General features: G+C 47.7%; 1 protein-coding gene across 4 annotated transcripts in view; it reads left to right on the forward strand.

The window, feature by feature from the left end:
• Positions 1–14,995, forward strand: part of PTGIS (prostaglandin I2 synthase) — a 65,115-nt gene that overhangs the window by 10,602 nt on the left and 39,518 nt on the right. For all 4 annotated transcript variants that reach the window (XM_082362747.1, XM_082362749.1, XM_082362750.1 and 1 more), the window contains exons 3-5: positions 1,636–1,814; positions 4,346–4,489; positions 8,993–9,144. In XM_082362747.1, coding sequence (XP_082218873.1) covers positions 1,636–1,814; positions 4,346–4,489; positions 8,993–9,144 — 475 coding nt within the window. The remainder of the gene's footprint in view (positions 1–1,635; positions 1,815–4,345; positions 4,490–8,992; positions 9,145–14,995) is intronic.

A 14,995-nucleotide genomic window follows, 5' to 3' on the forward strand; every position in this document is an offset into this window, starting at 1 on the left:
CCCTCTAGCATCTTCCCAACGTGCAGCTATGCAGTCATTTAATATTATCCAATACTTGGTGTGTTCATCTAACCGACCTCTATCCATTCATTCAACTTCCATCTGTCCCACATCCACCCATCCATCTAACATCTGTCCTTCTGCCTATCTGCCCAATATCTAAGCAGCCTTCTTCCATCTTAATATCCATCCAATATTCATTCATATATTCCATTTCCATCAACCTGCATCTATCCACTCATTCGTCCGTCTTTCTAAATACCTATCCAAAATCTGCCTATCCATCCACTTATCCATCATCTATTCCTCTGCCTGTCTACCCAATTTATCCAGCATTCTTCCGCTCATGGACGTAGCATCCACCCAACTTTCAACCATATAGTCAATTTCCACCAACTTCCATTCTTCTGCTTATCTGCCCATGTTTCCGTCCATCTGCCACTACCACCCAGCATTTGGTTATCTATCCTTTCAATATCCAATGTCTGTCCACTCTATATACATCTATTTATATCACTCATCCATCCACCTTCCACGTCTCCTTCTAACTTGGAAGTTAGAAGTGAATCCAACATTCACCCTTCAATCTGTTTACCCAGTATCCACTTAGCATCCTGCCATCCATGTACCCAACATTCATTCATACATTTAGTTTGCAACCAACCTCCAGCGGCCCATCCATCCGTCTTTCCATCCAACACACATTCAGTGATCTATCCTTCCATTTATCCACCCATCTAACCATCCATCCAATAGCATTTTTCTTGGATATTGGCTTGTATTTTATAAGAGAGTTTGATTAACATGACTCACAGACCACATTTTGAAAGCAGGGCTAAGGCAGTGGGTAGTTAGAGTTGTGTGACCCCTTCCACAGACATTTGAGGGAAAATGCCCTTACCTTTGTTGACTGCAGGATTACAGCTCTCCAGTGCTGTTTCCTTCCCGTCTTGAGCAGCATGTTACATACAGAGCTCAGCCTCCCAAAGAAGGTTTTGCTTTCACATGCACCAGCATTTATCCAACAACATCCATCCATCCTTCCTTCCTTTCTTCCATCCATTTATCCACTCATCCATCCATCCACCCACCCACACCTATAATATATCCATTTATCCACCGACATCCTCCCATCCATCCATCTATACATTCATCCATCCATCCCATCCATCCGTCCATCCATCCACCCACCCAGTTCATCCATCTATCCATCCCATCCATCCCATCCATCCCATCCATCCACCTATGATGCACGCACATCCATCTGCTGCTTCTGTGGGCAGACTCTCTCCTGGCTGCTGGAGATACGACATTAACCGAGATAACCACGGAAGATGCTGAAAAGTGAGGTGGTTAAGAGCATGACCTTTGGTTCATAAAAAGTGCCGAATTCCATTCCCAGCTCTGCCACTTCTCAGCTGTGTGATCTCGGGCACATTTTATGCCTTATCACATTTCAGCTATAAATGGGTGAATGATGGTCCCTGCCTCACCGGGTGGTTGTGAGAGGTAGATGAGGGGGCATTGTCTGTTAAGTACCTGGTGGGGCCCCTGCCTGGCACGGGGTAAGTCGACCTCTGAGAACTGCTGTTGTTCATAGTCGTACTCCTCACTCCATCCCTGCCAACTTCCCAGGTGCTGGTGGGGGGCAGGTATGTCACTGTCCTCCTGGACCCACACTCCTATGACATGGTGGTGTGGGAGCCTCGCACCAGGCTGGACTTCCACGCCTACGCCGTCTTCCTCATGGAGAGGATTTTCGATGTGCAGCTTCCGCATTACAGCCCCAGTGATGAAAAGTCCAAGATGAAACCGTGAGTGGCTGCAGATGGTACCCATGGGTGGGCCAGGGTGGGCGATCGGCTTCTGCCCGCGTAGTTCAAGTCCTGTGTGAGCTGAGCTTGTTTCCACAACAGGTGTCCAGTAAAGACATTTCATTTTGTGAAAACAAACAAAAACAAAACAAGAAACAACCCTAGAGAATTGGGCTGAAGAAGAACTCTTTACTTCCCAAGAGGCAGCTCTGATTTTTAGTAGAAGGAGACCAGGGTTGGGGTCAGCTAGACCTAGATTCAAATCCCAGCTTTCCCACTGCCTAGCTTTGTGACTTTGGGCAAACCAGTCCCCCCACCCACCGCACCGAACCTCTGTTTCCACATCTGTCAAATAAAGGGAGGTGGTGGGGTGATTAATGTTTTTGAGTCCATACTCTGTGCCAAGCATCATGATCTCATGAGTCTTCACACCAGTGCTGGAGGGTAACCTACAGCCCCATTGTATAGATGAGGACACGGGACTCAGAGAAGAGAAGTGACTTGCCCGAGATCACACAGCTAGGAAGTGGTGCAGGTCCTGAAACATAAGTAATACTTACATCAACAAAAGGACCTGTGAGGGCATCTACCCTGTATTCATTCATACACTGGTCACCATCCTAGATGCAGGAGTGCAGAATGACACCAACCTCCCTCTGAAGACACCTGCCAAATGCCAGGTGTTTGATAGGCACGTGTTCATATCTGTGCAACAGCTTCAGAGGTAGGTATTTTTATCCATATTTTACAGATGAGGAAGCAGAGACTCAGAGAAGTGAAGTGACTTACCCAAGGTCTACTGCTAGTAAGTGTCAGAGCTGGGATTTGAACCCAGGTCTGCAGGCTCCACAGCCCATTCTCCCACCAAGATACTGAGGAAGTAAGACTCTGCATCCTCCCCTAAAGAGTGCACACGGTCTGATGGTCATCTTTAGTGATCTCTCTCCAGGAAGACTCACCTCCTGGAGTCAGGAAAAGCATCTAGAAGGCTGGGTTTTGCAGGACTGCTAAAGCTGAGGAAAGGCCAGCATCATGAGGTGAACATGGATGAGAGGCAATGCTCAGTCTGACCTTGGCTTTGTGGGGCAGCTGCTAGGAGTGTTGCTGAGCCTGAGTGTCCTGGGTCCTGCTATTCTAGGGGTCCCATTAGCAACAAGAGTCCACAGTTCACTGCATCCAAACCCCCTACCCAGGGAGGATCCCAGTTTCCTCCAATGTCTACTCCCGAGAGTTTCTGGGCATTTCTCAAAAGCTGGCATGAGGTCTTCTGGGCATGGCTGCCACATCTATTGGGGGCTACTGTCTCTGTCAAGAACTAGTGCTTGGAGTGGAGTCAAGGGAACAGTTGGAGCAGGGTTGATCACTGTGTCAGCTCCCATGTATTAAGCACTTACAATGTGCCAAGCGCTATGTTAAGCCCTTCACACACATTATCTCACATGGGTCATGTCTATTGTTTTTCCAACAGTGAAACATCCCAAAGCTTTTATCACCGGGAAGTTCGCGGAACCCCTCTGGAAGCTTTCCCGTCTTGAATTATCCAAGAACCCAGGGGCTCATTCAGTCTAAAGGGGTCCATCCTGTGTCCAAACAGCAGGTGGCAACAGAGAGCCAGAGCACCTGATGGGTACACTAGCGCTGGTCTTGTTGCTGCCACAGGGTGTCGCTGTGGAACATCGGCTCTGCACCACCCCATGGACGCTTCGCTTGAAGCTGTGGGGTCCTTTATGGTTTAGGTGCTTGTGCGGTGTAGCGGGGCCTTAAACTTAGTTAGAAGATCCCATCTTTCCTGGCTTCTAATCATATGTTCAGTCATGGCTCAATATTGACTGTATTGTGGAGGCTCAGTACAGAGGGGGCTTCTGGCTTCAGCCACATGCTCTCCCAGAACTGGTCCTCTCCTCAGACTCCTAGGTACACATGATGAGACCAGATCACCAGCCAGATTCCCTTATTCCTCATGGAGCATTCACTTGGAGTCATGTTTATTAGCAGTCCTTGGTCCGGGACACTTTATCCAAACAGGTCTCCCTAACTTTGGATCTCAAGGAGAAAGGGCTGGTTTCTTAGTTCTCTCTCTTCTGCAAGTCTGTGGGTTCCTTATCCAAGCTCGTGTGCCCCGAGAGGGGATGACTATCCTGTTTAAAAGTTCAGACTCTGGAGTTGGGCAGATCAGGGTTTCAGTCCCAGCTGTATCACTTACTGGCTGGGTGACCTTGGCAAGTCACTTTCCTCTCTGACCCTGAGTCTCTCCATCTGTAAATGGGTATCATAATAGTAACTGTTATCCCTAGGGCTGTCAAAAGATAAAATGAGATCATTGTGCTTGGCAAAATAAATAGTAACTATCGTCATTGTTGATGATGATAGAAATAATAATATTTTGTTTAAGCCAATCTTCCAAAAGCCCTCATTGCCAATGAGGAACTGGAGCCCTGGGACTCTGAGGTTTGTCCAAGGAGGTGCCTGTGTGCATATATATATATATGTTTTTGGAAGCTACACTCTCACACCTTTGTTCCTTGCCCCAGGACTCTCCTCCACAAAGAGCTCCAGGCACTCACGGAAGCCATGTATACCAACCTCCACACTGTCCTGCTGGGTGACACCACGGAAGCAGGCAGTGGCTGGCATGAGATGGGACTCCTCGAATTCTCCTACAGCTTCCTGCTCAGGTGAGCCCAGCACTCTGGACCAGCCATTAATAGTGGCCAAGGGAACCAGGAGGACTTTGTGGATGGGGAAGCAGTTTGGGATGCTCCAAAGCAAAGGCCGCAAGACAACATTTTGTATCTGGGCCTCGGAGTGGTCGCCTGACTCAGCCTATGGGCTGTAAAGGAGACACAGGCCAGAAAAGGGGCCTTGCTGGTCACCCAGATGCTTGGCGAGAGGGCCAGTGTGGCTGGAGCCTAATGAGCCAAGGAGGTGGGGCGGGGTGGGGGGGGATGAGGTCAGAGAAACTGGGAGAAACTGGGTCTCACAGAGCCTCAAGGCCATGGAAGACTTTGGAATTTATTCTACGTGAGATGAGTGACATTGGGGGTTTAAGCAGGGGCATGACACCATTGGACTTAGAGGGTTTTTTTGTTTTTTGTTTTTTAACATAGGGAGAAGCTCTTTTTTTTTTTAAAGTATTTTATTTTTATTTATTTATTTACGGCTGTGTTGGGTCTTCGTTTCCGTGTGAGGGCTTTCTCTAGTTGCGGCAAGTGGGGGCCACTCCTCATCGCGGTGCACGGGCCTCTCACTATCGCGGAGCACAGGCTCCAGACGCGCAGGCTCAGTAGCTGTGGCTCACGGGCCCAGTTGCTCCGCGGCATGTGGGATCTTCCCAGACCAGGGCTCGAACCCGCGTCCCCTGCATCGGCAGGCAGACCCTCAACCACTGTGCCACCAGGGAAGCCCTGGACATAGAGTTTTAAAAGCTGTCTTTGGCTGCCAGATAGAGACTAGACCATAGTTTGGGTGGATGGCAATGAAAGGGAGGCAGGGGGACCTGTTAGGAGGCTGTTGTAGTTGCCCAGGTGAGACAGAATGGTGGCCTGGACCAGGCGATGGCGAGAATTTGGGTAGCTTTGGGGGATGGGGTCGGTGGGACCTGCTGGTGGATTTGACTGCGTGGCGGCGGGGATGGAGGAGCATGGCCACAGGCAGTGAGGGAAAGAGAGCCAGTAGTTTTTGGTGGCGCCCCTAATGACCAGCATCTCATAAAAGTGAGACATTTCAACCGCTCCAAAAAATTACAGCAACACAGTTTGAGGATAAAGGACAGGCATTTGCTGACACATATGGGCACACAGGAATATTTATGACATGTGTGTGTTCATGTAGGCTCAGTGTGCACTAATACATTTAATCCTCACAACAACTCTGTGAAGCGGGTACTTTACAAACCCCATTTGACAGATGAGATAACTAAGGCCTGGAGAGTCTAAGTCATTTGCCCAGAGTCCCACGGTTGGGGTCCTGGCAGGGCTGGATGCAGAGTCTACACTCTCAAGCATGACCCTTGATGTGTCCCCTTTTTCTCATTTCACCTTGGAGTGGTGCAGACACCATCAATGGCTGTGATTGGTCTGGGTGATGCAGGTCTGGTCCACCCTGTCATCATATGGTGTGGAGACTGAGGTCCAGAGAGGGTCAGCTAAAACCACCCAGCAAGTTCACAGCAGGGCACTCCCAGGTCTCCTAGCTCCTGCCATCCCGTATCCTTGTGTGGGCAAAGAAGTCAGAGAAGAAGCTGAGGCACTGGGGGAGGTGGGGCCACGTGGTGGCAGCTGGGTCCGTTTAGGCTCATGGTAACAGCAGGCACAGTGCAGGAGGGCAGATGTAAATGGATCCCTGTGTCTTCAGGGCCTGAGCCCTGGGCTGCAGCTCCTGCCTCCTTGGGCCTTTTCATCACCGTCTGCAGCCCCTGAAATAGAAAAGCAGTGGGCAAGTTGGATGACAGTCACACTGGTACAGAGGTGTGTGTTCACGTAGCCCGAGACCGTGAGATTCCAACCTGTCCTGTGTGGGCCCCTGCCTCACTCAATCACATCCAGAGTTCTAACTCTGATTCCGCTGGTATCATCTCACCAGCCTCCGCTGGTATCATCTCACCAGCCTCCTTGCTGCCCCTTGAACAGGCCAGGCATGCTCCCAACTCAAGGCCTTTGCAGTTTCCGTTCCCTTGCCCAAGAATGCTCTTCCCTATATGTCGGCATGGCTCCCGCCTCACTTCATTCAAGTCTCATCTCAAGGGTCACCTGCTCAGGGAGGTCTTTCCTGCCACCCCATTTAATATGATGGCCCTCTCATTACCCCACCCATTCCAGCTTTTTCTTTATGGCTCCTAGCGCCACCTATAGGTCATGTGTGTTATTTATAGGTCATGTAATTATTTATTGCCTGTCTTCAGCTGTGTTAGGTGTTAGTTTGATGTGGAGGTGCCATAGGAAGGGGCTTCATGTCCACAGTGTGAAACCTCGTGGTCTTCCTGGTTTTCTTTTCTTTTGGGGAGGGGTTATTTTTCATTGCCTATTTTTGGTAGAAATTTTATCTAAGGAACTAGTTTTCTGCTTTAAGAAAAAAACCAGTGCAAGTAGGATGACAAATGGTGACAGGTGTTTAACTGCAGTGTCACAGAGACCGCAGGGCCTGGGGAGGACCGTCTGACCCTGCCAGCTTGTGCCCGTCTAAGAGGGGTGGCCGTGACTCCACTCCTACCCAGGGCTTCCAGGCAGGACTGCAGGTTCCCAGTGGTCAGACTTTCTCCTTTTTCAAAATGAGATGGAGGGGGAAATCCAGATTTTGTATGACTTTCCCCAAATGTTTAAATATGCATTCGGTTTGTTTTTAGGAAAACTCTATTAACCAAACAAAACACGTTTCTGGACTGAATCTAGATTGTGGGCTGCACCTTTACAACTTCTGCCATAAGGAGACTGAGGACATTCGTCTGAAGAGGAGGGATCCAGGGGCTTACACGTTTGGAGGAAAAGGAGGAGGGAATTCTTTCTGGGCTGATGCAGAGGCATCAGTAGGGCCGACGGGTTAGACTCTATAGGTAGCTCGTTTCAGCTGTTCAGAAGGAAGGATTGCTTCCTTTTAGTCCAGTGGGATGGGCAGGTCTTGAACTCGGCCATCTCTGGGGGGCATGGAGGCCAAAACTGGTTGAGGGGAAGGTGAGTGGGATGTAGGGAGAAGGTGGGAGAGTAGCCTGGATAACTGAGCTCAGAATCACGGTGACCCCATATTTTCTTCCAAGGTCAGTGTTCTCTGGATTAAGTTCTAGCTATCCATGCATCCATCCACCCACTCTCCCTCCCTCCTTCCCAACCATCCATCCATTCATCCAGCCACTCGTCCTCCCTCCCAGCCATCCACCCATCCTCCCTCCCATCCATCCATTCATCCACTGATAGAACATTTATTGAAGACCTACTGTGTGTCTACACTGTGTGAATGAGGGACAAAGTGGGGACCAGACAGGCCTTTCTCAGCCCCATCCTCCCTCATTCCTGCTTCTTTCCTCTCCTTCTCAGGAAAATCCCTGTCCTGGGAGATCCAGGGACTTGGAGGAGCTGAGGGGGGCTGGATCAGGGCTTCGTGGTGTCTCTCTCAGAAGTCCTGGTCCCTCTCACCACGTGGAAAAAGTGAAAACCTGCGGTTTTCCTCCCAGGACGGAGGCCAGTGGGGCTGGGCTCCTGGAGCATTAAAAAGTGGCTGGTGGTGAAAACATTTCCTCTGAGAGCATTCCTGTGGGCGGTGTGTGTGTGTGTGTGTGTTGTGAGTGTGTTGTGTGTGTGTTGTGAGTGTGTGTGCGTGCACACGAGGGCTCGCACTTGCTCCTGTGTCTCATCCTCTCTCCATACCCCCCACCAGGCCCTGTCCCTCTCCTGCTCAGACCCCTCGGGGCTCTTTGGGTCAAGGCCAACCTTCTCACCCTTGACACCCAGCCCCCTGCCTGCCCTGTGTAACTGGCCCTGCAAACTCCCAGGGTGCTGCGCCCCAGCCCCTCACTCTCCGGTCCAGCACCTGGGCCAGCAGTACCTGGCAGTGCCCTGACCTGGCTGTGGTTGCTCCCTTGGCTCTGGGCCTTTGCGGGGACCATGCCCTCTGCCCGAACCCCTTTCCCCTGCTTATCCTGCAGGTCTCAGCTCAGACCTGCCTCCTCCAGGGAGCCCACCCTGACTCCTTCTCCGGGGGCAGGAGCCTCCTTTCCTGATCGGTGCCTCCATCTCGCCCCACTGGCCACCCCTCACTCTGCTCTGCTCACCAGCCTCCGGGCAGCTCCTCCACGCTCTGTCTCCTTCCTGCCGCAGGAGGTTGGCTCTTCCCTGTGCCTCGGGCCCCTCCCTCTGCTCTCCCCGTGCTGGCTCCTTCTCATCCTTCACCGAGAGCCCCTCCCCACCCCCTCCCTCGTTGTCCCTCCCTCTGAGCCCCAGCTGACCTATGACTCGTCCACCCGTTTCTCTGTCTGTCTCCCTCATTAGAGTGTTGGCTCCATGAGGGTGTGAGGGTTTTGTCTGTTTTCTTCTCTGCTGACTCTGTGGCCCAGAGAGGTCCCTGACATATGGTAGGAAAATTAGGTGCTCCTCAGGTGTACAAATGAAGAAAACGTATAGGCAGCCCTGGGAGGGTTCGGCCGGGAGTATCCAAAGACAACCCCCTGACCAGCTGTTTGCCACCCCCAGAGCCGGCTACCTGACTCTGTACGGTGTCGAGGCACCGCCACACACCCAGGAGAGCCAGGCCCAGGACCGCATCCACTCAGCCGACGTCTTCCACACCTTCCGCCAGCTTGACCTGCTGCTCCCCAAACTGGCACGTGGCTCCCTGTCAGTGGGTAAGCACCATGGGGGCCCTGGTGGGCGGTGGGGCTAATGGAGGGACCCAGAGAGGGAGGATCATAGATAACATAGGAGGAAAGACATTCTAATGCCCTTAAAGGTAGTGAGATCCCCGTCACTGGGGTATGCAAGAGAAGAGTGGTGGGGAGGCAGGGCTTGGACTAGAGCTGGGGTTCCCGGTGGAAATTCTGATACAGCACATCTAGAGTGGGGCCTGGGGACCTTGAGAGTGTGTGTGTGTGTGTGTGTGTGTGTGTGTGTGTGTGTGTGTGTGTGTATGCTCCTTTTCTAGTTTTAAGATTTAATTTGCTCTAGAATTTTTTACAAGTAGTTTATGCTAATTGTAAGAAATTCCAGCCATATAGAATAATTTAGAGGGAACAATAAAAGAATTCTCCAACTTCTCCCCATCCCAGCCCACCACTCCCCCTCCCCTCCACAGAGGTGACCATTATTACTAGCTTGGAGTATATCCTGCAGAACTCTCTCTAAACACACACACACACACACACACACACACACACACACACACACACACACACAGAGTTATGTGTCATTTTTTTTCTATTTTTAAGGTTTTTAATTTCTTTTTTTTACTGAGGTATAATTTATATACAGGAAAGCACACATGTCCTAAATGCACAGCTTCGAGGTAAATCTAAACTTTTTACGCCCTTTTCCAGTCAATATCCGCCCCCCAGAGTTAGCCACTCTATGGATTTCTTTCACCTCAGCTTAGTTTTACCTGTTCTTACACTTCCTGTAAAACGAATCATACAACATGTGCCCTTTCATATCTGATTTCTTTCACTCAGCTTCATGTCTGTAAGATTCATGCAGGTTGAATGTATCTATAGTTTGTTCTTTTTCTTTGCTGTGAAGTATTTCATTAGCGTAATAACCACAATTTGTTATCCATTCCTAGTGGATGGACATCTTGGTGGTTTCTGGTTTCTGGTTTGGTTAGCTTGTTACGAACATTCTTGAGCATGTCTTTCTGAGCACACATGCCTTCGTTTTTCTTAGTTATCAGCCCTGTGCTTTTATAACATCGACATAGCACACTGGAGAGGCATTGTTCTGCTACTTAGCATTTTCACTGAACTCCACATCTAGAACTTTCCACATCGGTTTGTAAAACCCCACGTCATTCATTTCTGTGGACTCAATATTGGTAAAGAGCTTCCTGCTGGATTCAGAGTGCCAGGGCCATAGGAGCCACTGAGCTGCATTCTCCCCTGGCCACTGTGTCTCAGACTTCCCCAGTGAGAAGAATCCTCTGGGGTCCTTGTTAATAAGACAAGTCACCAAGCCCCATCATGGTCCATTTGAATCTGAATCTCCAGTGAGGCTGGGATACTGCATGTATGACAGGTGCTGTAGGAAGGTTGAGAAATACTGTGTGTCCTGGTCTCAGATACTTGCAATAAGACCTGGGTTCAGATCCCCATTGTGCTGCTTCCTTGCTGGTGATTTGGGGCAAGTTACTTAACTTCTTTTTTTTTTTTTTTTTTTAATTAATTAATTAATTAAATTTTAAATTTTTGGCTGCATTGGGTCTTTGTTGCTGCACACGGGCTTTCTCTAGTTGCAGCAAGTGGGGGCTACTCTTCGTTGGGGTGCACGGGCTTCTCACTGCTGTGGCTTCTCTTGTTGCAGAGCACGGACTCTAGGTGCACGGGCTTCAGTAGTTGTGGCACGTGGGCTTAGTAGTTGTGGCTTGCGGGCTGCAGAGCACAGGCTCAGTAGTTGTGGCGCATAGGCTTAGTTGCTCCGCGGCGTGTGGGGTCTTCCCGGACCAGGGCTTGAACCCGTGTCCCCTGCATTGGCAGGCGGATTCTTAACTACTGTGCCACCAGGGAAGTCCCTACTCAACTTCTTTTTGCCCTAGGTCTTTTCTCCGGAGGAGCAGTTGAAGGCAGTTGTCGAGACAGACTCTGGGCTCAGGTGGCTTGAGGCGGTTTACTGGCTCTTATGTATTCTCTGTGTGCCTCAGTGATCCCATCTGTAAGATGGGGAGAACAGTAGGATCTTCCTAGAAGGTGGCTGTTAGGATTGGCTGAGGTGATAAAGAAAAAACACTATTTGTTGAACATTTTCTTTGTGCCAGATACCAGGTTAAACATTGTCTGATTCAGTGCTCACAACAGCTCATGACCCCATTTCATTTATTTATATATTTTTAAAAATCAAACTTTAACACATTAGATTGTTTAAATTAAAAAAGAAACATATTCTTGTGGTAGATGTAGACAGTAAAAAGTAATAATACTCAGTCTTCCAAGCTCAGCTTCCTATGGAAACCAACGTTAACATGCTGATGTATCCCTTCACAGTGTTTTGTAGGGATATTCTATTTTGAAAATGGAGACAAATATATGTATCTAAAGTGTCACTGTGTGTGTTTATAGAAAGGGATTATATCTATTAACTACAACTTATTTTTTTAACCTAACAATATACAGTCTCCCTTGTCAATACACACATCTTCTAGAGGCATTAACCAATGCACTTAGATAAGAGAAATCAATTACCAATATAAGAATGAGTAAAGAAGAAATAAAAGTATCCCTATTTGCAGATAATCTGATGCTATACCCAGAAAACCCCAGAAAATCTATGATAAAACTAACTCAAGCAAAAATGAATATAGCAAAGTAGAGGGATGTAAAACTCAACATAGAAAATCCAGACATCTTTCTGGCTCTTGCAGGTCAATATTTAGGCAGCCATCCCCCTCCAACGGATATTTATAATTGTTTCCTTTTTCGTGTGCGTTACTGTTATAGTATTTCCTTGTACTTGTATCTCTTTTACCATCTGGTGATTTTATTTCTCTCTAACAGTTTCCTGCAAGTGGGTTTGCTGGGTCAAAGGGCATGCACGTTAAAATTTTTATTAGCTGTTGCCACATCATTTCCAAAACCATGGAGCATTCATATGCCTACCCAAAGGAAAGGAGTCTGCTCATTCCCCACCAGATTTTTTCAGTCTTTCCATTTGTTTGCCAATCTAATGGACAGAGGTGGGTAACTTGTTGTTTTAATTTGCATTTTCCCACCACCTTTTCAACATGCAGTTATCGGTGTTTAAACCCTTGCCAATCTGATGGGCAAAAAAGGGCATCTGGCTTTATGGGCATTTCCCTGACTACTGTGATGAAACATCTTTCAGTGTTACCAGCCATTTGCTTTTCCTCTTTGTGAATTGCCTGTTCGTGATTCTTAATGTCTTTTTAGAGGCAACTCCTTATCTTATTGAATCCTGCCATCAGTGCTGGAAAGTTGGTATTATTAAATTCATTTTGCAGGTAAAGAAACTGAGGCTCAGAGAGGTGAAGCCACTTGTCATAGACACACAGCTGGTAGGTGGCAGAGCCAGCAAAAGGGAAACTTGGTCTGTCTGACTGCAAAATCTAGTGCATAAAGCACTGACACGTGCCGGCACAGATTGCTTCTCCAGGAAAGAGTAGTTTCTCTGTTGCCGTTTCCTCCGTACAGATGCTCCAGGGGAGTCTGGGTAGATGCAGAGGGGAACGCTCCCTGTTTTTCTGTGAGCAGCTCTGGGCTGGGTATGGGAAGGCTGCATTTCCCAGTGTGGGCAGCAGGTGGCGATGCTGGGGAAGGTTTCTCAGCTAGGGACTGGAGGCTGAGGTGCAGAACGGCCCTCAGACCTGGTTGTGGGCATGTGAGGCTATGCAGCTTCTTTTGAAGAGTGATTTGGTAGAACCTATCAACATATAAAGTACACATTCCTTTGCTCCTGTACTTCCGCTTCTTGGAATTACCCCACAGAAATGCTTGCATGTGTCTACGGATCCACAGATATTCATTAGCATGTCACTTGTTTTAGCAAACCCTACAAACAACCTAAATGTCCCCTGTAGTAGCTGATGAAATAAATTATGCTTTCACACAAAGGAAAACTATGCAACTATAGAAAGTAATGGGATATACTGCTATAGGATGAAATCTACTGTTATGAAAAAGGTGCAGAACAGAGGGTATGGGGGTGTGTGTGTTTGTGTTTAAATGTGGGAACATTTATAGATTTTTGCCTCTGGGAAAGCTGAGATGGGATGGAGAGACTCTTAACGCCCATTTGAACTCTTAGAGTTTCTTTCTTTCTTTTTCTTTTATTATTATTGTCGTTGTTGTTGTTATTTACCACTTGCGTGCATTATTCCTCCTCTGCTTTTAGAAATATAAACATTTTAAAAGAAAATTGACCCTTTTGGAGACCCTTAGACCACTGAGTCTGGTGCTTCTCATACAGGAGGGAGTTGGGGGGCAGTAGGGAGTTAAATAGAGCCCCAAGCTCAGCATACTGCTTCTTTCTGGAATAATCATTTCACTGGATTATTATTATTTATTTAAAATTGTTTGGGGGAAAAAAAGCATTCTTATATTAAAGAATCACAGGGTCTAATGCAAAAATCAAATGCATTTTAAAGGTAAAACACAAGACTTTAAAAAAAAAACATGTCTCTGCTGGGGGCCTCTCTAAACTGCACCCTCAGGTCTCCAGTGGTCAAAGGTGTTTCCAAGGCTAGGCCTCTTGCTTTACAAATGGAGAGACTGAGGCCCATAGATGGACAGGGCCTCAGCCAAGCCCACACAGCATGGGAGATCTGACATCAAACCTGTTTCTCCTGCCTCTGACCAAGTTACCAGTCACATGAGCCAGCCAGTTCTGATTCACAGCGTTGAGTCATTACACTGGGGCTGATGAATAATACCTTATAAAAATGGCAGAAATGTAGCAAGTACAACTTACCAAACCCCTGCCAGTACAGAGTGTGTTCTGTGTGTGATCTTTTTGAGTCCTCCTAATGATCCTGTGAACCAGGTTGCCTCCATTTTACAGATGGGGAACTGAGACTCAGAGATACAAAGTGATTTGCCCAAGATCATCCTTCTAGGAAGGGGCTGAGCTGGGATTTCAACCTGGGTCTCTATGGCTGCAAACTGGGTGTTCGCTATCTCACAATTTATTATTATTTCTTTTTTTTTTTTTTTTAAACATCTTTATTGAAGTATAATTGCCTTACAATGGTGTGTTAGCTTCTGCTTTATAACAAAGTTAATCAGTTATACATATACAATATGTTCCCATATCTCTTCCCTCTTGCATCTCCCTCCCTGCCACCCTCCCCATCCCACCCCTCTAGGTGGTCACAAAGCACCGAGCTGATCTCCCTGTGCTATGCGGCTGCTTCCCACTAGCTATCTATTTTACATTTGGTAGTGTATATATGTCAATGCCACTCTCTCACCCTGTCACATCTCACCCCACCCCCTCCCCATATCCTCAAGTCCATTCTCTAGTAGGTCTGTGTCTTTATTCCCGTCTTGCCACTAGGTTCTTCATGGCCTTTTTTTTTTTTTTTCCCTTAGAGTCCGTATATATGTGTTAGCATACTGTATTTGTTTTTCTCTTTCTGACTTACTTCACTCTGTATGACAGACTCTAACTCCATCCACCTCATTACAAATACCTCCATTTCATTTCTTTTTATGGCTGAGTAATATTCCATTGTATATATGTGCCACATCTTCTTTATCCATTCATCTGTCGATGGACATTTAGGTTGCTTCCATGTCCTGGCTATTGTAAATAGAGCTGCAATGAACATTTTGGTACATGACTCTTTTTGAACTATGGTTTTCTCAGGGTATATGCCCAGTAGTGGGATTGCTGGATCGTATGGTAGTTCTATTTGTAGTTTTTTAAGGAACCTCCATACTGTTCTCCATAGTGGCTGTATCAATTTACATTCCCACCAACAGTGCAAGAGAGTTCCCTTTCCTCCACACCCTCTCCAGCATTTATTGTTTCTAGATTTTT

The sequence above is a fragment of the Balaenoptera borealis genome (genome assembly GCF_965194805.1).
Source record: "Balaenoptera borealis genome assembly, chromosome: 16".
NCBI lineage: Eukaryota > Metazoa > Chordata > Mammalia > Artiodactyla > Balaenopteridae > Balaenoptera > Balaenoptera borealis.